The following is a 26,137-nucleotide window of genomic DNA, read 5'->3' on the forward strand; positions in this document are numbered from 1 at the left end:
ATTCCCAAGGTAATTGTCACCTAGTGCCCACAACAAATATAGACACATGAATATATGCAAACTTAGATTCAATCTAACAAATATATTAAAGATAAACAAAAGATAAATAAGGTAAATAAATAAATAAATACTACATAAGATGTGCAAAAAAATATAACGTAAAAGTAAATAAACACAAGGAATGAGGGTCTTTATGGGAAACTTTTGTCGTGATCCCAATATGCAGAGCACAGCGGGAGGCAGAGTGCAGGTAAAAGGTATGTAACGCGTAAACCTAAAATGAACAAGCAAGTCCCGCTGGAAAAGGCACTGAAGCAAAACAAAGGTAAACCTGAACTGGCTGCAAAGTAAACAAAAAAAGAATGCTGGACGACAGCAAAGACTTACAGCGTGCGGAGCAGAGACGGGCGTCCACATAGTACATCCGTACATGACATGACAAATCAACAATGTCCCCACAGAGAAGGATAGCGTCCGCACAACTGAAACAGTCTTAATTGCGAAAACAAAGCAAGTGCGGGGAATAGCATTCAAAAGGAAGGCATGAAGCTGCTACAGGGAAACACCAACAAAACAGGAAGAGCCACCAAAATAACAGCGCAAGACAGGAACTAAAGCATTACACACTGGAAAACAAGGCACGACAACCTGGTTGAATTTCATCTTTCATCATTTACCCCAAAGTCATATAACTCGGGTCTTGACATATGCTAATGTTAGCATGCTGCTATTAACATGCTAAATATTTTAGCAAATTTGACACTTTTTTGCTAATTTCTCAACCTTAGAGTCATATAACTTGGTACTTGACACATGTTAACTGTTAGCATGACAACATTAGCATGCTAGCTTTTTGAGCTAATTTTACACTTTTTTAGCTTTAGCCGTACACCTTAGAGTCATACCACTTGGTACGTGACACATGCTTGTTTTTAAATGCTAATTTTACAACCATTTACCCCAAAGTCATATAACTTGGGTCTTGACATAAGTTAATGTCACTCAGACATGTCAAACCCCACTGCTATCATCTCCTTTATGGGAAACTTTTTTTCTTCCAAATATTTTTATTGAATTTTGCAGACAGTACAGTATGATGGATCATGGCAACAGCAAGTTGAGGTATCTGCACATTTTACAATATGTAACATAGTAAACCCCACCCCTTACAATACCCACCCACTTTAATTCCCAAGGTAATTGTCACCTAGTGCCCACAACAAATATAGACACACATGAATATATGCAAACTTAGATTCAATCTAACAAATATATTAAAGATAAACAAAAGATAAATAAGGTAAATAAATACTACATAAGATGTGCAAAAAAATATAACGTAAAAGTAAATAAACACAAGGAATGAGGGTCTTTATGGGAAACTTTTGTCGTGATCCCAATATGCAGAGCACAGCGGGAGGCAGAGTGCAGGTAAAAGGTATGTAACGCGTAAACCTAAAATGAACAAGCAAGTCCCGCTGGAAAAGGCACTGAAGCAAAACAAAGGTAAACCTGAACTGGCTGCAAAGTAAACAAAAAAAGAATGCTGGACGACAGCAAAGACTTACAGCGTGCGGAGCAGAGACGGGCGTCCACAAAGTACATCCGTACATGACATGACAAATCAACAATGTCCCCACAAAGAAGGATAGCGTCCGCACAACTGAAACGGTCTTAATTGCGAAAACAAAGCAAGTGCGGGGAATAGCACTCAAAAGGAAGGCATGAAGCTGCTACAGGGAAACACCAACAAAACAGGAAAGGCCACCAAAACAGCGCAAGACAGGAACTAAATCACTACACACTGGAAAACAAGGCACGACAACCTGGTTGAATTTCATCTTTTAACCTTTTCTACTGGTGGTGTGCCTCCAGATTATTTTATTTATTAAAACAATGTGCCTTGGCTCAAAAAAGGTTGAAAAACACTACTGTATAGGAAGTAAAAATGGCTGCTGAGAAGGGAAAACACTTTAATATGCAAGAGTCAATGTGTAACTGATATATTACCTTTTTACCCAGCCAGCTTTAATCAATAACACAAAAATCAGCAGTTTTGCACGCGTGTCCCTGGACTGTAGACAGCACTCAAACAATGCTGGGACATTTTTATTACCTTGAGCAGAAAGACTTGTTAGCCATCTTTGCATGCACACACACACACCCTGTAGAGTCTAGACAAAGACACGCCTGACTTAGGTAGAAAAAGACAAAATAAAGAACAATAAAGCGCCGGGTGTTGTTTAGCAGTCAGGTAAGGCACAACACCCGGAAATCCACAACAGTCAATTACCAACATGACGCACAGGCGGCTTCCAACACCCGGAAACGAGCGCTCTTCGCCGGGCAAAACATCGCCGAGAACCGTGCATACCTCACCGGCCACATTGCGCGGTGTCACCACGCACGTAATAGCCGGTGGGAGCGTTAGCTGTCCCGGCGGCGAACCCTCTCCACTTCCATGGCAGACATGACACAACAAAAGCGAGACGGAATGGTGACAATCGGTATGAACGCGTGCCCGTCTTCCCTCGCACCATGTCGGGGTTCGTCAGGTGGAAGGTTCCCCGGCCGTGTTCGAGCGACAATAACACGGCCTCCGGACTCCGGCACACCGCCCGGTGAACCGGTGAGCAAACATGGGCGCCACAAACGAGTGTTTTGTAACAGCAACGCCGTGTTTGCCATTACGGTTAGCCCGGAAGGAGGCTCTCTGTGCCGGCGTGTCGAGCCCGCAGCCCCCCACAGGTATTCGGGTTAACAAAGGCCGCTGAGCTGTCTGGGGCAGAAGACCGACACAACGGGAGGAAAGGGGGGGGCAGGCTATAGTCGGGAGTCGGCTCCGTCTTCCGAAAACACTCCTTAAACCCTGCTCATGGCCGCCATTGCGACAATATCCGCACCCGGAGGTGGCTCACAAGCACTCGGACGTGTCCCCACCGGCGAGGGGGTCTTACTCACCGGCGGAGAGGGTGGATGGTCGCGGATTTCGGCCCCAGTTTCTCTCTGGCACCCCAGGATTTCACTCCGACAACATGGCGGCTCGGTGGAGGAGTAGACGCGAGCGCTGCATGATGGGAAGCATGGTGCTTCATTGCGCCAAGCCGGGAGGGGGGGCGGCCCGCTCCTTTGTTATGCTGCGTGCTGCGTTCGAGGACCTCATTCACGCTGTTTGTCAATGGCAGGATGCGTTCGCGGACACCGGCGTTAGAGGGGCGGCACCGTGGGCGAACACCATTTATTTTGTCATTTAAATACGCATTAATAGCGGTCATATGGTGCGTTTCCATGGCAACTTGCTGCGGTCACTCACATGGTTGCCCTCCTCAAAAAAAGAGGCCCAAAACAAAACCTTCGCCCGAGCCAGTTGGACCTGGGCCGGGTTCCCTCGGGTGGCCCAGACCGGACGAGGAAGCGCTTTAGCGAAGCGTGTGGGGGTGACGTAATGCAGACAGACTGTCGCCATGGCAACACTGTACCGTTCCATTCATCACAACAAAAATGATGGCATATTGACAGTTACTCACATAATTATATCGCAGGGTTGTCCAAACCTTTTCCACTGAATGCGGCAGACTGAAAAATGAAAACACGCAGGGCCATTTTGATAGTTTTTTATTTAAAAAAAAACAACGGGGCTCCCGGGAGCCCGAAAGAGTCTCAGACATAAAAATGTTACCAATAAATAATGTATTACTTATTATTATTATTACTACTACTAACTTCAGGTCTGTCAATATAACGTTTGTTTAATGTTTCATGCCTTTTTGGTTAAAACAAACAAAAAAAAATTATGGCAAAAACATACAATTTGCAGTATTTTTCCCACAACATTTTTTTAAAAGTAGAATATTTAATGTGAAGTAATTGGAGCCTTAAACAGGTCAGTAATTCACAACAACATCAATTATCAATTTTGAACAATGAGTTAAAAAAAATATCTATACGTATATATATATATATATATATATATATATATATAATGTGTGTATATATATGTGTATATATATGTATACATATATATATAATACACATATATATACATAAACACACATATATATACAAATATATATACACATATATATATATACACATATATATACATATACACATATACATACACACACATATATATACATATACAGTATATATATATATATACATATGTGTATATATACAGTATACACATATACAGTATATATATACATATAAATATATATATATACAGTATACACATATATATATACATGAACACATATATATATATACCTATATGTATACACACATATATATATACATATACAGTATACATATACATATATATATATACACATATATATATACACATACATACATATGTATACATACACATATATACATACATATATATACACACATACATATATATATATATATATACACATATATATATATATATATATATATATATATATATATATATACATACATATATATATACATACTGTATATATACATATATTTGTTAACTTTTCAACAGCATGCTAACTTTTTAGCAAGTGTTACACTTTATGAGCTACTTTCTCAGCCGTACACCTTCGAGTGATATAACTTGCTACGTCACACATGCTATATATTTTTTCTCCAATTTTACAACTGTTTAACCCAAAGTCATATATATATTGGCTCTTGTTTTGGGCTAACTTTAGCATGCCAGCATGCTAACCTTTTTGAGCTAATTTTACACTTTTTTAGCTTCAGCTTGGTACTTGACACATGCTTGTTTTATTGGTAATTTTACAACCATTTACCCCAAAGTCATATAACTTGGGTCTTGACATATGCTAATGTTAGCATGCTACTATTAACATGCTAACTATTTTAGCAAATTTTACACTTTAGCTAATTTCTCAGCCGTACACCTTAGAGTCATATAACTTGGTACGTGACACATGCTGTTAGCATGCTAACTTTTTTTTCTGCTAATTTTGCAACCATTTACCCAAAAGTCATATAACTTGGGTCCTGACATGTGCTAACTGTTGCCATGCTAACACTAGCATGCTAACTCTTTTGCTCAATTTTGCTGCCATCCACCTCAGAGTCATATTACTTGGTACTTGAAACATGTTAACTGTTAGCATGACAACATTAGCATGCTAGCTTTTTGAGCTAAATTTGCACTTTAGAGTCATATAACTTGGTACGTAACACATGCTCTTAGCATGCTAACTTTTTTTTCTGCTACTTTTGCAACCATTTACCCCAAAGTCATAATTTGGGTCTTGACATGTGCTAACTGTTGCCATTCTAACACTAGCATGCTAACTTTTTGCCCGATTTTGCTGCCGTCCACCTCAGAGTCATATAACTTGGTACTTGAAACATGTTAACTGTTAGCATGACAACATTAGCAGGCTAGCTTTTAGAGCTAATTTTACACTTTTTTTTAGCTTTAGCCGTACTCCTTAGAGTCATACAACTTGGTACGTGACACATGCCTTTTTTACTTGCTAATTTTACAACCATTTACCCCAAAGTCATATAACTTGGGTCTTGAAATATGCTAATTTTAGCATGCTACTATTAACATGCTAACTATTTTAGCAAATTTTACACTTTTTTAGCTGATTTCTCAGCCGTACACCTTAGTCACATAACTTGGTACGTAACACATGCTGTTAGCATGCTAACTTTTTGTTTCTGCTAATTTTGCAACCATTTACCCAAAAGTCATATAACTTGGGTCCTGACATGTGCTAACTGTTGCCATGCTAACACTAGCATGCTAACTCTTTTGCTCAATTTTGCTGCCGTCCACTTCAGAGTCATATAACTTGGTACTTGAAACATGTTAACTGTTAGCATGACAACATTAGCATGTTAGCTTTTTGAGCTAATTTTGCCTGCGTAAGCCTCAGAGTCATATAACTTGATACTTGTTGCATGCTTACGTTTCCGCGAATTGGCGGCTGGTGCATTTCCGCGGCTGCTTCCAAAATGCTGAACGTTATGATCAAAGAAAGCTTTCGCTTGAAGAATATTTAAACGTGACTACCTTGGATTGCCTGGGTGTGAAACAAAGAACAAAATGGCTTCATTGGTCATGTAGAAAGTGTGTTTTTATTATTTCAAAGTGTACCTTACACCCCAAAAGTGAGGCGTTAGTCTCACACCTGTCTCCCTCCTTCGCTCCTCCGGCCTCGGCCCGAATGTTTGGCGTGTGCGAGAAGACGAAGACGAGACACAGGTGTGAAGGACAGAAACAAAGATGTCCACTACTGCAAGCCCCTCCCCAACCCTCCCTTAAATGAAACTGACAAAATTGGTCATTGGCAGGTTATGTACATGCACAGTATTCCCACTGACCCCCGCCCCGTGCCACCCACTCCCCACAGACACACTAATGCCTGCTCCCAAAGCCATCTGCATCCCCCATCCTTTCCAAACAGACTGGCGGCCATGTTCCTTCATCCTAGTAATAGACACTGGAGGTGGGTCAGGGGTCTCAATTATTTGCTCTCACGCCCTGCCTAAGGAACAGCATTTTTTTTTACACTGAATTTATGTAACTGAATTTTTAGCGTTTGGTTTTTTTGAACATCTTTTTTTTTTTAACAGAAAATTCCGCTGACAATTAAATTCAATTACATTTCATTTAATTTTAAATAGCAATTAAATTAAATGTAATTTAACTTAATTATTTTTATTTTTTTTACACTGAATGTATGTAACTGAATTTTTAGCGTTTGGTTTTTTTGAACATCATTTTTTTTTAACAGAAAATTCCGCTGACAATTAAATTCAATTACATTTAATTTAATTTTAAATACCAATTAAATTAAATTTAATTTAACGTAATTATTTTTATTTTTTTTACACTTAATTTATGTAACTGAATTTTTTGCGTTAGTTTTTTTTAACATAATTTTTTTTTTTACATAAAATTCCGCTGACAATTAAATTACATTTAATTTAATTTAAAATAGCAATTTAATTTAATTTAATTGAACTTAATTTTTATTTTATTTTTTACACTGAATTTATGTAACTGATTTTTTTGGCGTTTGGCTTTTTGCGCATAACTTTTTTTTTTACATCAAATTCCGTTGACAATAAATCCAATTTAATTTAATGTAATTTAATTTAAGTTAATTTACCAAAAGTAGATTCTGAGTTTTGAAGCAACACATACTTCTGTACTGAATTTTTTTTACACTGAATTTATCCATCCATCTTCTTCCGCTTATCCGAGGTAGGGTCGCGGGGGCAGCAGCCTAAGCAGGGAAGCCCAGACTTCCCTCTCCCTAGCCACTTCATCCAGCTCTTCCCGGGAATTTATGTAACTGAATTTTTTGCATTTGGTTTTTTTGAACATAATTTTTTTTTTTTTTTTTTTTACATCAAATTCAGCTGACAATTAAATAAAATTACATTTAATTTAATTTTAAGTAGCAATTTAATTCAATTTAATTGAACTTAATTTACCGGAAGTGGATCTTGAGTTTGAAGCAACAAACACTTCTGTACTGAATTTAATTTTTTTTTACACAAATTTATGTAACTAAATTTTTTGCGTTTGGTTTTTTGAACATAATGTTTTTTACCTCAAATTCCGCTGACAATTAAATTAAATTGAATAAAAATTATTTTAATTCAACGTAATTTAATTAAACTTAATTTACTGTATGTACTGAATTTTTTTTTTTTTTACACTGAATTTATGTAACTGAATTTTTTGCGTTTGTTTTTTTTTTTTAAAAAATTTTTTTAACATAAAATTCAGCTGACACTTAAATTAAATTACATTTAATTTAATTGAACTTAATTTACCGGAAGTGGATCCTGAGTTTGAAGCAACAAACACTTCTGTACTGAATTGTTGTTTTTTTACACTGAATATATGTAACAACATTTTTTGCATTTAGTTTTTTGAACATAATGTTTTTTACATCAAATTCCGCTGACAATTAAATTAAATAGAATAAAATGTATTTTATGTAGTTTAATTAAACTTAACTTACTGCATGTACTGAATTATTTTTTTTTACACTGAATTTATTTAACTGAATTTTTTGCGTTTGTTTTTTCAAACATAATTTTTTTTCGTACATCAAATACAGCTGACAGTTACATTTAATTTAATGTAATTTAATTAAACTTGATTTACTGGAAGTGGATCCTGAGTTTGAAGCAACAAATACTTCTGTACTGGTTTTTTTTTTGCATTGAATTTATGTAACTGAATTTTTTGCGTTTGGTTTTTTGAACATCATTTTTTTTACATCAAATTTTGCTGACAATTAAATAAATTTAATTTAATTTAATTTAATTCAAGTTAATTTACCAGAAATGGATCCTGAGTTTTGAAGCAACAAATACTTCTGTACTTAACTTTTTTTTTTTTACACTGAATTTATGTAACTTAATTTTTTGCGTTTGGTTTTTTGAACATCATTTTTTTTACATCAAATTTTGCTGACAATTAAATACATTTAATTTAATTTAATTCAAGTTAATTTACCAGAAATGGATCCTGAGTTTTGAAGCAACAAATACTTCTGTACTTAACTTTTTTTTTTTTACACTGAATTTATGTAACTGAATTATGCTGCCAATTTATTTAAAGTAATTTAGATTTAATTTAATTCAGCGGAATACTGAATTTTTCTTTCCCTGAATCGATATAACTTTTGTCTGTTTTTTAACATGTATATATATATTTTTTACATTAAATTATGCTGACAATTTAATAACATTTTAATAAAATTGTATTTAGTGTACCAGAAGTGGGTCTTGAGTTTGAGTCTTGAGAACATTTTCTTGAATTTTTTTTTACACTGAATATATGTAACAGAATTGTTTGCATAAAAACTTAATTTTTGCAAATCGAATTATTCTGACAATTTTAGAATTTAATTTCATTCATCAAAAGTGGGTTTTGAGTTTGGAAGCAACACATTTGTACACACTGTATTTTGACCAACTGACCTTTAAACACATTTTGCTCACCAAATTTTATGCAATGAAACTTTTTGCATATTTTAATTAAGTTTGCAAGCAAAAAAAAAATTTAGTTTGTTAAAATTCAGTGCCTCAAAACTCAAGACCCACTTTAAATAAATGACATGAAATGAACATTTTATGAAATTGTCATCATAATTTGATGTACAAAATTCAAACATACATACATTTAGTGTAAAAAAAAAAAGGCATTTGAACTTATTACATGCTTTTTAAATATAAAAACAAACTTTTAAATAGAAAATATTGTTTGAAAAACATTACAACAGATCGCAGTACACATGTACTTTTTGTTTATGTTGCACACGGACGTCTTTGGGGGACGGACCGGCGGTCAGAGTTGACGCCTATGGGTAAGTTTGTGTACCAAAAGTAACAGTTTGTTGAGTAGACAGCAGAAAGTGAAACATGTCAAACACAGCATCTGCAGCTTTTCCATATTTTCATGGATAAATGTATCGTGGACGTTTGTGGCAGGTCGGTAAACGGGCAGGATGCAACTTTCCCACTTCCGATACGATACTGATATTGGACCCTCGGATATTGACCAATAATGATCCGACGCGATATCAGCAGGAACCATAAAAACTTTTATCATTTTGTAGAGTGGAATGTTGGATCGAGTGAAACGGGTGGAAGAGAGAACAGAAAAACACTAACCTGTTTACTATTAACCGTGTGGAATGGACTTGTGCTGTCTTGAAGTTGAAATGGAGTGGTAATTGTCTTTGGCGACACCTGTTGGCTACAATCGTTTATGAAGGTAAGCGCATGAGGCTGTAAGTTGAATGATGCGGACACGTTCTTTACTGGGAACTTTCCAATATGCCTTGGATACTTGATATCACACAAAAGTAAACACGCCGCAGGACTGCTTGTATCGCACATGATATCACACACAAGTAAACACGCCGCACGACTGCTTGTATCGCACATGATATCACACTCAAGTACACACGCCGCAGGACCGCTTGTAGCGCACATGATATCACACAGAAGTGAACACGCCGCAGGACCACTTGAATCGCACATGATATCTCACGTAAGTAATCACGCCGCAGGACTGCTTGTATTGCACATGATATCACACACAAGTACACACGCCTCAGGACTGCTTGTATCGCACATGATATCAGACACAAGCAAACACGCTGGAGGACTGCTTGTATCGCACATGATATCACACAGAAGTAAACCTGCTGCAGGACCACTTGTATCGCACATGATATCACGCACAAGTAAACACGCCAAAGGGTCGCTTGTATCGCACATGATATCACACACACACAAGTCAACACGCTGCAGGACTGCTTTTATTGCACATGATATCACACACAAGTAAACACGCCGAGGACCACGTGTATTGCACATGATATCACACTCAAGTACACATGCCGCAGGACTGCTTGTATTGCACATGATATCACACTCAAGTACACACGCCGCAGGACCGCTTGTATCGCACATGATATCACACAGAAGTAAACACGCCGCAGGACTGCTTGTATCGCACATGATATCACACTCAAGTACACACACTGCAGGACCGCTTGCATTGCACATGATATCACACAGAAGTAAACCTGCTGCAGGACCACTTGTATCGCACATGATATCACGCACAAGTAAACACGCCGAAAGGTCACTTGTATTGCACATGATGTCACACACACACAAGTCAACACGCTGCAGGACTGCTTTTATTGCACGTGATATCACACACAAGTAAAACCGAGGACCACTTGTATCGCACATGATATCACACTCAAGTACACACGCCGCAGGACCGCTTGTATTGCACATGATATCACACTCAAGTACACACGCGGAGGACCACTTGTATCGCACATGATATCACACTCAAGTAAACACGCCGCAGGACCGCTTGTATCGCACATTATATCACACATAAGTAAACATGCAGCAGGACCGCTTGTATCGCACATGATATAACAGAAGTAAACATGCTGTAGGATTGCTTGTATTGCACATGATATCACACAGAAGTAAACACGCCTCAGGACCGCTTGAATCGCACATGATATCACATGTAAGTAATCACGCCGCAGGACTGCTTGTATCTCACATGATATCAGACACAAGTAAACACGCCGCAGGACCGCTTGAATGGCACATAATAAGTAAACACGCCGCACGACACTTGTATCGCACATGATATCACACAGAAGTAAACACGCCGCAGGACCACTTGTATCGCACATGATATCAGGCACAAGTCAACACGCCGCAGGACCGCTTGTATCGCACATGATGTCACACAGAAGTAAACCTGCTGCAGGACTGCATGTATCGCACATGATATCAGGCACAAGTCAACACGCCGCAGGACCGCTTGTATCGCACATGATGTCACACAGAAGTAAACCTGCCGCAAGACTGCTTGTATCGCACATGATATCACACGTAAGTAATCACGCTGCAGGACTGCTTGTATTGCACATGGTATCACACACAAGTACACACGCCGTAGGACTGCTTGTATCGCACATGATATCACATACAAGTAAACACGGCGCAGGACCGCCTGTTTTGCACATGATATCACACAAGTAAACATGCCGCAGGACCGCTTGTATCGCACATGATATCAGGCACAAGTCAACACGCCGCAGGACCGCTTGTATCGCACATGTCACACAGAAGTAAACCTGCCGCAGGACTGCATGTATCGCACATGATACCAGGCACAAGTCAACACGCCGCAAGACCGCTTGTATCGCACATGATGTCACACAGAAGTGAACCTGCCGCAGGACTGCTTGTATCGCACATGTTATCACACGTAAGTAATCACGCTGCAGGACTGCTTGTATTGCACATGGTATCACACACAAGTACACACGCCGCAGGACTGCTTGTGTCGCACATGATATCACACACAAGTCCACACGCCGCAGGACCGCTTGTATCGCACATGATATCACATACAAGTAAACACCCTGCAGGACTGCTTGTTTTGCACATGATATCACACAAGTAAACACGGCGCAGGACCGCTTGTATCGCACATGATATCACATACAAGTAAACACCCCGCAGGACCGCTTGTTTCGCACATGATATCACACAAGCAAACATGCCGCAGGACCGCTTGTATCGCACATGATATCAGGCACAAGTCAACACGCCGCAGGACCGCTTGTATCGCACATGATGTCACACAGAAGTAAACCTGCCGCAGGACTGCATGTATCGCACATGATATCAGGCACAAGTCAACACGCCGCAGGACTGCTTGTATCGCACATGATATCACACAAGTAAAGACGGCGCAGGACCGCTTGTACATGATATCAGGCACAAGTCAACATGCCGCAGGACCGCTTGTATCGCACATGATATTGCACATTTCACATTCAAGATGACATCGTGCCACACTTGTTTTATTGATGATTTTTATTGATCAATATCGGATCGGAAAAAAAAAACCCTACTTAAAACACGCACAAGTTACCTCGGTTTTTGCCCCACTTCTGGTATTTTTGTGTGGGTATCGTATTTGGCATCAGTCGTATCGCCCCAGCAGGAAGCCCACAGGGACAGGAAGTAGATGGCTTTGGGCGCAGGAAAGTTACGACTGCTCTAGTTTGACATCACCACAATGCTAAAAATGACCCTTTTTCTTTAGTTTTGTTCCATCCCGTGACTCCGCCCACGGCCGGGAGCGTGCAAGGTGATTGGTCCGTGACAAACACTGTATGACACTCACGTGTGGGGAGTGAGGAAGTGGTGATTGGACAAGAGCTGTCTGCTCCTTGGTCTAAGTCCCGCCCCCTCCCGTTGTCTCCGTCCCGACACGCTGCTTCATCCCTGAGTTCCATGCAGGGATCTTCATCTTCCTCACACACACACACACACACACACACACACACACACACACACACACACACACACACACACACACAAGTCCATTCTTCAGAGTCTAATCAGGGCGACCATCGTGGTCCGTCCACAGTGGCACTGTCGGGGTTTGGCCTGAAGGGGGCGCCAGCATCCATTAACCAGCGCTGGAGTGCACAAAGAAGAAGAGTTGTTGTTTTGTTCCTCCTTTGCATTCAAACAATTCATTTAAACCTAGAGTGCCCAAACACCTTCTAAACCTGTACAGTATATATATATATATATATATATATATATATATATATATATATATGCTAACAATAGCATGCTTACAGTTAGCATTTGTGAAATACCAAAATATGAAACTGAAGTGTATAGCTGCTAAATTAGCTAAAATAGCTCACATACTAAAATGCTAACTTTTATCTTAGCCAAGTAGCAAAATATATTACTCTGAGGTGTGTAATTTGTTTAGAATGCTAGCCTGCTAACGTTAGCATGCATCAGGTAACAAAAAAATTAGCAAAATGAACTAAAAAAGCGAGTATGCTAACAGTATCATGCTAACAATAGCATGCTTACAGTTAGCATTTGTGAATGACCAAAATATGACACTGACACGTATACCTGCTAAAATAGCTCACATATTACTGTTAGCATGCTAAAATGCTAACCTTTATCTGAGCCAAGTAGCAAAATATATTACTCTGAGGTGTGCAACTTGTTTAAAATGCTAGCCTGCTAACGTTAGCATGCATCAAGTAACAAAAATTTTTTAGCAAAATGGGCTAAAAAGCGAGTATGCTAACAATAGCATGATTAAAGTAAGCATTAGTGAATTACCAAAATATGAAACTGAGGTGTATGCCTGCTAAATTAGCTAAAATAGCTCTCATATTACTGTTAGCATGCTAAAATACTAACTCTTATCTGAGCCAAGTAGCAAAATATATTACTCTGAGGTGTGTAACTTGTTTAAAATGCTAGACTGCTAACATTAGCATGCATCAGGCAACAAAAAATATGAACAAAATGGGCTAAAAAAGCGAGCATGCTTAAAGTACTATGCTAACAATAGCATGGTTACAGATAACATTTCTGAAATACCAAAATATATGACACTGAGGTTTATAAATGCTAATTGAGCTATAACAGCTGGCATGCTAAAATGCTAGCATTTACCTGCGCCTAGTACCAAAATATATTACTCTGAGGTGTGAGTTTGTTTTTAAATGCTAGCCTGCTAATGTTAGCATGCACCAGGTAACAAAAAAATGAGCAAAATGAACTAAAAAAGCGAGTATGCTAACAATAGCATGGTTAAAGTTAACATTTGTGAAATACCAAAATATGAAACTGAGGCGTATACCTGCTGAATTAGCTAAAATAGCTAACATATAACTGTTAGTATGCTAAAATGCTAACTTATCTGTTCCAAGTAGCAAAATATATTACTCTGAGGTGTGTAACTTGTTTAAAATGCTAGCCTGCTAACGTTAGCATGCATCAGGCAACAAAAAATATGAACAAAATGGACTAAAAAAGCGAGCATGCTTAAAGTACTATGCTAACAATAGCATGCTTACAGTTAGCATTAGTGAAATACCGAAATATGAAACTGAAGTGTATACCTGCTAAATTAGCTGAAATAGCTAACATATTACTGTTAGTATGCTAAAATGCTAACTTATCTGTGCCAAGTAGCAAAATATATTACTCTGAGATGTGTGGTTTGTTTAAAATGCTAGCCTGCTAACGTTAGCATGCTCCAGGTAACAAAAAAATGAGCAAAATGAAATAAAAAAGCAAGTATGCTAACAATAGCATGGTTAAAGTTAGCACTAGTGAAATACCAAAATATGAAACTGAAGTGTGTACCTGCAAATTTAGCTAAAATAGCACACATATTACTGTTAGCATGCTAAAATGCTAACTCTTATCTGCACCAAGTATCAAAATATATTACTCGAAGGCGTGTGATTTGTTTAAAATGCTAGCATGCTAATGTTAGCATGCTCCAAGTAACAAAAAAAAATGAGCAAAATGAACTAAAAAAGCAAGTATGCTAACAATAGCATGCTTACAGTTAGCATTAGTGAAATACCAAAATATGAAACTAAAGTGTGTACCTGCTAAATTAGCTAAAATAGCTAACATATTACTGTTAGCATGCTAAAATGTTAACTCTTATCTGCACCAAGTATTAAAATATATTACTCTGAGGCGTGTGATTTGTTTAAAATGCTAGCATGCTAACGTTAGCATGCATCAGCTAACAAAGCGTGACTGAATTGTACACCAACGGAATTAGCTATAAAAAATGTTTACCATACTAACGTTAGCATTCACCAAGTGACAAAATATTTCACTTCGAGGTGTACATATGCCAAATTAGCAGGAAAGCTAACATGCTACCATCAGAATGAAGAAGTTGCAACTGACGTGTAAAGAGGCTGCAGCTGCAGGTGCGAGGACTTCTGCGGAGGCTGGTAGCCGTACGAGTCAAATCCACCGATGAAGTCGACTTGGCGGGAGAAGGAGACTTGGGATTATTTCATGCGGAGGAAATGAAGTCCTAACGAAGCAGCACACTCACAGCTGTCCTCGTCGTCCTGGAAGACTTTGCTGACGTAGCAGGCGTACACCAAGCCGAAGAGCTGTGGAAAACAAGACGTGACAACAAGGGCATTAGCGAAAGAAAGCTACCATAAAACGTGCTAAATTTCTCACAAATATGCCAGCAGCTAACGTGCTAACGTGCGTTAACAATGATCAAACTTGGTCGGCAGCGCCGAGTATCACAAACCATGATTTTTCAGTTTAATCATACAAAATTAGTGTTAGAGTTAGGGTCAGTCAATCAAGAATCGTGTTGAATCGAGATACTGTTTGAACCCACAATCGTGTTGAATCGAGACTTGATTTGGATCGGGATTCTGTTGGAATCAAAAATTCAAACAGAATTTGGAAAGTGGAGCCATACTCACAGTAACAGTTACGTACAGTTCCAAGTCCAAAACGTTAGATGACAGCAGTGTATACTTTATGATGTAATGGCTAGGCAGTCGTTTTTGCTGGATCTAGTTTTTCGTTGCGCCCTAAAAAGTGTTAATACTGTAAGTATTGTACTAATCACGCACCACCTGTTTGATTGTAGCGTGCAACTTAGTTGTAGTTATTTTTAACACATTTGGAGGAATTGAAACCGCCATGTAAAATCGCTAATGCTAATCAGTAGCATGTCAATAGCAAAGGCAATGTATGTTAGCATCAAGCTAGCACATTTTTGGAAAAGTGGAGCCATATTTACAGTAACAGTTACATACAGTTCCAAGTCCAACACGATAGATGACAGTAGTGTATACTTTATGATGTGATGGCTACGCAGTCGTTTTTGCTGGTTCTAGTTTTTCGTTGCGCCCTAAAAAGTGTTAATACTGTAAGTATTGTACTTATCACGCACCACCTGTTTGATTGTAGCGTGCCACTTAGTTGTACTTATTATTAACACATTTGGAGGAATTGAAATCGCCATGTAAAATCGCTAATGCTAATCAGTAGCATGTCAATAGCAAAGGCAATGTATATTAGCATCAAGCTAGCACATTTTTGGAAAGGTTTAGCCATACTCACAGTTACTTACAGTTCCAAGTAGTGTATACTTTATGATGTAATGGCTAGGCAGTCGTTTTTGCTGGATCTAGTTTTTCGTTGCGCCCTAAAAAGTGCTAATGCCGTACGTATTGTACTTATTACGCACCAGCTGTTTAATTGTAGCGTGCAACTTAATTGTAGTTATTAGTAACACATTTGGAGAAATTGAAATCGCCATGTAAAATCGCTAATGCTAATCAGTAGCATGTCAATAGCAAAGGCAATGTATGTTAGCATCAAGCTAGCACATTTTTGGAAAAGTGGAGCCATACTTAGTTACTTACAGTTCCAAGTCCAACACGTTAGATGACAGTAGTGTATACTTTATGATGTAATGGCTAGTCAGTTCAGTTTTTGCTCGATCTAGTTTTTCGTTGCGCCCTAAAAAGTGCTAATGCTGTACGTATTGTACTTATTACGCACCAGCTGTTTAATTGTAGCGTGCAACTTAATTGTAGTTATTATTAACACATTTGGAGAAATTGAAATCGCCATGTAAAATCGCTAATGCTAATCAGTAGCATGTCAATAGCAAAGGCAATGTATATTAGCATCAAGCTAGCACATTTTTGGAAAAGTGGAGCCATACTTAGTTACGTACAGTTCCAAGTCCAACACGTTAGATGACAGTAGTGTATACTTTATGATGTAATGGCTAGTCAATTCAGTTTTTGCTCGATCTAGTTTTTCGTTGCGCCCTAAAAAGTGTTAATACTGTTAGTATTGTACTTATTACACACCACCTGTTTGATTGTAGCGTGCAACTTAGTTGTAGTTATTTTTAACACATTTGGAGGAATTGAAATCGCCATGTAAAATCGCTAATGCTAATCAGTAGCATGTCAATAGCAAAGGCAATGTATGTTAGCATCAAGCTAGCACATTTTTTGGAGAAGTGGGGTCTTACTTTACTTAGATTTGGGCGTTCTTTGAGCCAATTTCTTTGTTGGCATTGGAAATTGCGACATTACCTGGCGGTAGTTTGGCTGAGTTGGCTCTCAGTGCTGCTGGAGTGACCACCAATTGCGATGAGCCGGCAACCGGGTATCACAACATGGCACCGTTGGGTTTCTTATATGAATCGGTGAGTGACAAAACAATATCGTACTTGTAACTATCCCTAGCCCAGGGTGATTCAGTCGCTGCGTACGACTGCAAAATAAGCCACTGTGGGGCCAAAGAAAGTTGCGAGTGCCAGCACTTCGATAAAGAAGGTGGGAAACAATGTAGGATTCGAGGAGGAACTTGCAGCAAGTATGGAACCGACTACAAACTGAGGAAAAACCGCCGGAAAAAAATTTATTCACAAGCAATTTTGCGATTAAGCACTCATTCTGAATCAAAGTTTTTTTCCAGTTTTGAAGTTAAATTGAAGAGTGTTCCAATAAAAAAACAAGCCCGGGGGGCCTTTTGACCCGGCGTGTGGGCTGTACGTACCGCCAGCAGGATCTGAACGGCCGAACTCAGCACCTCCATGTACTGGTAGTCGAGGAGACACCCGGACACGGTGATGACGTGGTGGTCGTCGGGGGCCAAGTGCGAGTCCAGCACGGGAGTCACTAGGCAACCGGGACCGTGTTCCATCCACCATGAACGATGCAGGGACGTGTTGAACGTCATGAGAAAGTCCCTGTCCTGCTTGGACACAGACACACGTCCATACCACTGGGGGTAAGTCTTTCTCACGATCATACCATGGTCGCACAATTTCAAACATTCCAGTGTTATTAAAAATATGAAATATTGATACCAATATTGGTCAAAAGTATATAAATAAGAGTTCATTAATATACTTTTTAAATAATGTTAAGAATCTTTTAAAAATGTACAAAAGTGTAGATGAGCTCGGGCCCAGCGAAGCTGGCTGCGTTTCTGGGTGTTGTTGATAAATGGCTTTTGCTTCGCATTGGAGAGTTTTAGCTTGCACTTACAGATGTAGCGACCAACTGCAGTTACTGACAGTGGTTTTCTCAAGTGTTCCTGAGCCCATGTGGTGATATCCTTTACACACTGATGTCGCTTTTTGATTGATCGGATCGAAGGTCGCGGGCATTTAACGTTACATGCGGTGATTTCTCCAGATTCTCTGAACCTTTTGATGATATTACGGAGCATAGATGGTGAAATCCCTAAATTCCTTGCCATAGCTGGTTGAGAAATGTTGTTCTTAATCTGTTGGGACAATTTGCTCACACATTTGTTGACAAAGTGGTGACCCTCGCCCCATCCTCGTTTGTGAATGACTGAGCATTTCATGAAAAATAAAAGTTAGCATAATATATTAGCATTCTAACGTTCTCACAAGTATGGTAATAGTTAACGTGCATGGTAGCGCCGAGTATCACAAACCATGATTTTTCAGTTTAATCGTACAAAATTAGCAAAAAAAAAAAAAAAAAAGTTAGCATAATATGTTAGCATGCTAACGTTTTCACAAGTATGGTAATAGTTAACGTGCATGGCAGCGCCGAGTATCACAAACCATGATTTTTCAGTTTAATCGTACAAAATTAGCAACAAAAAAAAAGTTAACATAATATGTTAGCATGCTAACGTTCTCACAAGTATGGTAATAATTAACATGCATGGCAGCGCCGAGTATTGCAAACCATGATTTTTCTGTTTAATCATACAAAATTAGCAACAACAAAAAAATTAGCATAATATGTTAGCATGCTAACATATTAAAAACAACATTCTTAATCACCCCAATTCTAAAATATTCATTTTCAAAACTCGATAAAAACTACTTTATAAATAGTTTTTTTCCCTTTTTTCTATAAGACTCAACAACAATCAGTTAGAATTGAGAATCGTGTTGAATCAAGAATCATGTTGACTTGAGAATTGATTTGAATTGAGAATCGGTTTGAATCAAGAATTGATTTGAATGGAGAATTGTGTTACTGTTCGTTACTGTTCGTAACTGTTCGTTGGTTGGTTAGTTTGTTTGACCGTTCTTTCGACTGTTCGTTCAACCGTTTGATCGACCGTTCGTCTGACCGTTTGTTAGTTAGTCCGTTTAACCGATTGTTCGACTTTTTGTTAGTTTGTTCGTTTGACCGTTCCTTCGATCGTTAGTTAGTTTGTTCGTCCTATCGTTTGTTAGTTCGCTCGTTAGTCTGTACGACCGTTTGTTAGTCTGTTTTACTGATTGTTCCACTGTTCATTCAACTGTTCGTTTGATCGTTTGTTAGTTCGTTCGCTGGTTTGTTTGACCGTTCGTTCGACCTTTCGTGTGCTTGTTCAACCGTTCAATTGACCGTTCGTTTCAACGTTTGTTCGACCTTCGTGCTTTTGTTCGAACAGTCAACCGTTTGTTAGTTAGTTCATTGATTTGTTTGACCTTTCGTTCAACCGTTCGTTAGTTGGTTTGACCGTTCTTTCGACTGTTCGTTCAACAATTTGATCGACCGTTCGTCTGACCGTTTGTTAGTTAGTCCGTTTAACCGATTGTTCGACTTTTTGTTAGTTTGTTCGTTTGACCGTTCCTTCGATCGTTGGTTAGTTTGTTCGTCCTACCGTTTGTTAGTTCGCTCGTTAGTCTGTACGACCGTTCGTTAGTCTGTTTTACCGATTGTTCTACTGTTCATTCAACTGTTCGTTTGATCGTTTGTTAGTTCGTTCGCTGGTTTGTTTGACCGTTCGTTCGACCTTTCGTGTGCTTGTTCAACCGTTCAATTGACCGTCCGTTTGAACGTTTGTTCGACCTTTCGTGCGTTTGTTCGAACGGTAAACCGTTTGTTAGTTAGTTAATTGATTTATTTGACCTTAAGTTCAACTGTTCGTTTGTTGGTTAGTTTGTTTGACCGTTCTTTCGACTGTTCGTTCAACCGTTTGATCGACCGTTCGTTCGTTTAACCGATTGTTTGACTTTTTGTTAGTTTGTTTGTTTGACCGTTCCTTCGATCGTTTGTTAGTTTGTTCGTCCTACCGTTTGTTAGTTCGCTCGTTAGTCTGTACGACCGTTCGTTCGACTGTTCGTTAGTCTGTTTTACCGATTGTTCCACTGTTCATTCAACTGTTCGTTCGTTAGTTCGTTCGCTGGTTTGTTTGACCGTTTGTTCGACTGTTCGACCAACTGCTTGATCGACCGTTTGTTAGTTCGCTCATTAGTCTGTTTGACTATTTGTTCGACTGTTCGTTCAATTGTTTATTCAACCGTTTGTTCGACCGTTTGTTCAACGGTTCGTTCGATCTTTCATGCGTTTGTTCAGCGGTTCGTTCGACCTTTTATGCGTTTGTTCGACCGTTTGTTCAACCATTTGTTAGTTAGTTCGATAAATTGTTTAATCTGTCGTTTGACTGTTCGTTCAACCGTTCGTTTTTTCGTTAGTTTGATCGACCATACGTCTGACCGTTTGTTCGACCGTTAGTTAGTTCGTTAGTCTTTTTGACAGATTGTTCAACTGTTTGTTAGGTTGTTCGTCCTACCATTTGTTAGTTCGCTCGTTAGTCTGTTCGACCATTCGTTCAACCGTTTGTTCGACCTTTCATGTGTTTGTTCAACCGTTTGAGCGATTGTTCGTTCGACCTTTCATGCGTTTGTTCGACTGTTTGTTCAACCATTTGTTAGTTAGTTCGTTAAATTGTTTGACCTTTCGTTCGACCTTTTATGCGTTTGTTCGACTGTTCAACCATTTGTTAGTTAGTTCGTTAAATTGTTTGACCTTTCGTTCGACTGTTCGTTCAACTGTTCGTTTGTTAGTTAGTTTGATCGACCGTTCGTCTGACCGTTTGTTAGTTAGTTCGTTAGTCTGTTTGTTAGCTTGTTCGACTGTTAGCTTGTTCGTCCTACCGTTTGTTAGTTCGCTCGTTAGTCTGTTCGACCATTCGTTCAACCGTTTGTTCGACCTTTCATGTGTTTGTTCAACCGTTCGAGCGATTGTTTGTTCGACCTTTCATACGTTTGTTCGACCGTTTGTTCAACCTTTCATGCATTTCTTCAGCGGTCCGTTCGACCTTTTATGCGTTTGTTCAGCGGTTTGTTCAACCAGTTGTTAGTTAGTTCGTTAAATTGTTTGACCTTTCGTTCGACTGTTTGTCCGATAGTTTGATCGACCGTTCGTCTGACCGTTTGTTAGTCTGTTTGACCGATTGTTCGACTGTTTGTTAGGTTGTTCGTCCTACCGTTTGTTAGTTCGCTGGTTAGTCTGTTCGACCATTCGTTCAAACGTTTGTTTGACCGTTCATGTGTTTGTTCAATCGTTCGAGCGATTGTTCGTTCGACCTTTCATGCGTTTGTTCGACCGTTTGTTCGACCTTTTATGCGTTTGTTCGACCGTTTGTTCAACCATTTGTTAGTTACTTCGTTAAATTGTTTGACCTTTCGTTCGACTGTTGGTTCAACCGTTCGTTTGTTAGTTTGTTCGATAGTTTGTCTGACCGTTTGTTAGTTCGTTAGTCTGTTTGACCGATTGTTCGACTGTTTGTTAGGTTGTTCATCCTACCGTTAGTTAGTTCGCTCATTAGTCTGTTCGACCACTCGTTCAACCGTTTGTTCAACCTTTAATGCGTTTGTTCAGCGGTTCGTTCGACCTCTTATGCGTTTGTTCGACTGTTTGTTCAACCATTTGTTACTTAGTTCGTTAAATTGTTTGACCTTTCGTTCGACTGTTCGTTCAATCGTTCGTTTGTTAGTTTGATCGACCGTTCGTCTGACCGTTTGTTAGTTAGTTCGTTAGTCTGTTTGACCGATTGTTCGACTGTTTGTTAGCTTGTTCGTCCTACCGTTTGTTAGTTCGCTCGTTAGTCTGTTCGACCATTCGTTCAACCGTTTGTTCGACCTTTCATGTGTTTGTTCAACCGTTCGAGCGATTGTTTGTTCGACCTTTCATACGTTTGTTCGACCGTTTGTTCAACCTTTCATGCATTTCTTCAGCGGTCCGTTCGACCTTTTATGCGTTTGTTCAGCGGTTTGTTCAACCATTTGTTAGTTAGTTCGTTAAATTGTTTGACCTTTCGTTCGACTGTTTGTCCGATAGTTTGATCGACCGTTCGTCTGACCGTTTGTTAGTCTGTTTGACCGATTGTTCGACTGTTTGTTAGGTTGTTCGTCCTACCGTTTGTTAGTTTGCTGGTTAGTCTGTTCTACCATTCATTCAAACGTTTGTTTGACCGTTCATGTGTTTGTTCAACCGTTCGAGCGATTGTTCGTTCGACTTTTCATGCGTTTGTTCGACCTTTTATGCATTTGTTCAACCATTTGTTAGTTAGTTTGTTAAATTGTTTGACCTTTCGTTCGACTGTTCTTTCAACCGTTCGTTTGTTCGTTAATTTGATCGACCGTTCGTCTGACCGTTTGTTAGTTAGTTCGTTAGTCTGTTTGACCGATTGTTCAACTGTTTGTTAGTTTGTTCGTCCTACCGTTTGTTAGTTCGCTCGTTAGTCTGTTCGACCATTCGTTCAACCGTTTGTTCGATTGTTTGTTCGACCTTTTGTGTTTGTTAGTTTGTTTGACCGTTCGTTCACTTGTTCGTCAGACCGTTTTTTTTACTTCATTCGTTAGTCTGTTTTACCGATTGTTCCACTTTTCATTCAACAGTTCGTTTGATTGTTTGTTAGTTAGTTCGCTAGTTTGATTGTTTTGTTCGACCGTTTGTTCGACCTTTCGTGCGTTTGTTCGACCGTTCTATCCGGCGAATGAGCAAACGTAGTTTGTGCGTTCCATGGCGTGTGCGTTTGCTTGACCATTCGTTCATTTGTTTGTTTGCTACATAACTCAAAAAGTTATGGGTGGATTTTCATAAAACTTTCAGGAAACATCCAAAATGAACAAGTGATTACATTTTGGGGTTGATCTGGATAATTTCTACTATGTTACCTTGCGTTTGTTTACTGTGTGTGTGTGTGTGTGTGTGTGTGTGTACGATTACGCAAGTACAAAGATAGTGGAGACGAACAAGAGTGTTCACTCGGTTTCTTTCATTCTGCTTTAGCAAAAAGTTACGAGCAAATTTTCATCCAACTTTACGGAAATATCAGAAATGGTGTAAGGAGCAAGTGATTACATTTTGGGGCTGATCCGGATCATTTCTACCATGTGACCTGACGTTTACCTTACAAGCTTCAACTTCTGTGGGTGTGCATGCCAACGTCTCCGCCCCCACCCACAGAGACAAAGATAGTGGATGCCTGACAAGAGGGTTCACTCGGTTTCTTTCAACCTACCGGGAATAACTCAAAAACTTATGGCCCGATGATGAAACCTTCAGGAAATGTCAGAAATGGGGTAAGGAACACGTGAGGACATTTTCAGACATGGTCTTCAAGACTTTGTCTTTAATATTGGGAGATTATGCTTCTTCTGGCTACGACTTGTGGTTATAGCGCCATCTGTTGAAACAACGTACATAACAGTTATGTTTGGATGAAAACTAGAGTCAATAGTGGAGAAATCCCAAGATGCAACGGGGTGCAAACCCCCATAAAAGTCAAGGTTTTTTGTTGCCTTCTGCTCCAATGAGGGACTTTTCCAGAAGTCTGGGAGCACGACACAACTCATCAGGCTCAACTTGACGTGTTTCTGAAACTATTTTATTGTATTTTTTCAAACATGAGGGATGTGCCTTCAGGGATGCGAGGGAGGGAGGGGGCGGGCGACTTTGCGGCTGGTGCAGCGGTCCGGTTCTCTCCAGCAGCCCAGTGACCACTGGGGAGGAGACGGGGGGAAAAAGGGGGAATGTGCGCTTATTTTCCTCGCCCCCCTTTTTGTCTCCAGAGACCTGGACTATTATTTTTTCAAACCGCGAGAGAGAGGGATCTGATTCCGTCGCAAACTTCCTGAAATGCTGCTGCGCACACCGCTCCTAAAAATAACAATAAATAATGTCTTTGAAATACCGATTAACACACATTATTCCTGGTAAATGATACCAGAGTGGATTTTTGGAATTGTTATCTGCCTCCTTATTATCATTAAAGAACTCTTCTTCATGAAGTATTGCTTCAATAATATCTCTCTTTGCAAAGATAAGTATACTCAGTGCACTCAACTTCACTGATAAATGTTCCTAATGTTTGCTTTTTACCACACGAGACAAGATCTTAAAAACAGCTCTCAGTATCTGCAGAACACTCTATTGGTCCGATAAAGAATGGGATGATATCTAAAATGTGTGATACACTTGTGAGTGTTATCATGTGCAATACAATCAGTTCTGCAGTGTGTTTACTTGTGTGTGATATCATGTGCGATACAGGCAGTCCTGCAGCGTGTTTACTTGTGTGTGATATCTTATGTGCGATACATTCAGTACTGCGGGGTGTATATTTGTGTGTGATACAAGCAGTTCGGCAGCGTGTTTACCTGTGTGTGATATCATGTGAGATACAAGCAGTCGTGCAGCGTGTTTACTTTGTGGGTGATGTCATGTGCGATACAAGCAGTCCTGCAGCATGTTTACGGGTGTGTGTGTGATGTCATGTGCGATACAAGCAGTCCTGCGGCGCATTTACTTGTGTGCGATACAATCAGTTCAACAGCGTGTTTACTTGTGTGTGATATCATTTGCGATACAAGCAGTCGTGCAGCGTGTTTACTTGTGTGTGATGTCATGTGCAATACAAGCAATGTCATGTGCAATACAAGCAGTCCTGTGACGCGTTTACTTTTGTGTGATATCATGTGCGATACAGGCAGTCCTGCAGCGTGTTTACTTGTGTGTGATATCATGTGCAATACAATCAGTTCTACAGCGTGTTTACTTGTGTGTGATATCATGTGCGATACAAGCAGTCGTGCAGCGTGTTTACTTGTGTGTGATGTCATGTGCAATACAAGCAATGTCATGTGCAATACAAGCAGTCCTGTGACGCGTTTACTTTTGTGTGATATCATGTGCGATACAGGCACTCCTGCAGCGTGTTTACTTGTGTGTGACATCATGTGCAATACAATCAGTTCTACAGCGTGTATATATGTGTGTGATATCATGGGAGATACAAGCAGTCCTGCAGTGTGTTTACTTTGTGTGTGATATCATGTGTGATACAAGCAGTCCTGCAGCGTGTTTACTTGTGTGTGATATCATGTGTGATACAAGCAGTCCTGCAGCGTGTTTACGGGTGTGTGAAGTCATGTGTGATACAAGCAGTCCTGCGGCACGTTTACTTGCGTGTGTTGTCATGTGCGATACAATCAGTTCTCCAGCGTGTTTACTTGTGTGTGTGTGTTATCACGTGCGATAAAAGCGGTCTTGCTGCGTGTTTATTTGTGTGTTATATCATGTGCGATACGAGCAGTCCTGCAGCGTGTTTACTTGTGTGTGACATCACGTGCGATACAAGCAGTCCTTCGGCGTGTTTACTCGTTTGTGATACCATGTGCGATACAACCTATTTACATACCTAAATGTTTATTTATGCCAACTTTACTTATTTCTTATTGATATATTTAATATTTATTGAATATGTATTTATGACAACTTTATTTATTTCTGATACATATATATATATATATATTTATTTGATTAATATTTATTTATGACAACTTTATTTATTCCCCATTGATGTATTTCATTCCTATTCATTCTGATACTAAATCGATTCATAATTTTTTTAATAGATTTTCAAAAAATACTGCATTTAAAAAAAAATATTGTGTTATTATAATTATTTG

General features: G+C 39.2%; 2 protein-coding genes across 4 annotated transcripts in view; both read right to left on the reverse strand.

The window, feature by feature from the left end:
• The window catches only part of pum1 (pumilio RNA-binding family member 1), a 91,116-nt gene extending 87,852 nt beyond the window's left edge, over nt 1-3,264 (reverse strand). Inside the window, exon 1 of one of the 2 annotated variants that reach the window (XM_061930999.2) lies at nt 2,962-3,264. In XM_061930999.2, coding sequence (XP_061786983.1) covers nt 2,962-3,095 — 134 coding nt within the window. In that variant the 5' untranslated portion in view covers nt 3,096-3,264. The remainder of the gene's footprint in view (nt 1-2,961) is intronic. The other variant, XM_061930998.2, reaches the window with a different exon arrangement.
• A 3,947-nt stretch (nt 3,265-7,211) lies between these two features.
• Nucleotides 7,212-26,137, reverse strand: part of nkain1 (sodium/potassium transporting ATPase interacting 1) — a 31,075-nt gene continuing 12,149 nt past the window's right edge. For both annotated transcript variants that reach the window (XM_061931489.1, XM_061931488.1), the window contains exons 5-8: nt 17,956-18,153; nt 15,461-15,521; nt 15,307-15,388; nt 7,212-13,031 (exon numbers count right to left, since the gene is read on the reverse strand). In XM_061931489.1, coding sequence (XP_061787473.1) covers nt 13,022-13,031; nt 15,307-15,388; nt 15,461-15,521; nt 17,956-18,153 — 351 coding nt within the window. In that variant the 3' untranslated portion in view covers nt 7,212-13,021. The remainder of the gene's footprint in view (nt 13,032-15,306; nt 15,389-15,460; nt 15,522-17,955; nt 18,154-26,137) is intronic.

Source organism: Nerophis lumbriciformis, linkage group LG37 (assembly GCF_033978685.3).
Source record: "Nerophis lumbriciformis linkage group LG37, RoL_Nlum_v2.1, whole genome shotgun sequence".
Lineage (NCBI taxonomy): Eukaryota > Metazoa > Chordata > Actinopteri > Syngnathiformes > Syngnathidae > Nerophis > Nerophis lumbriciformis.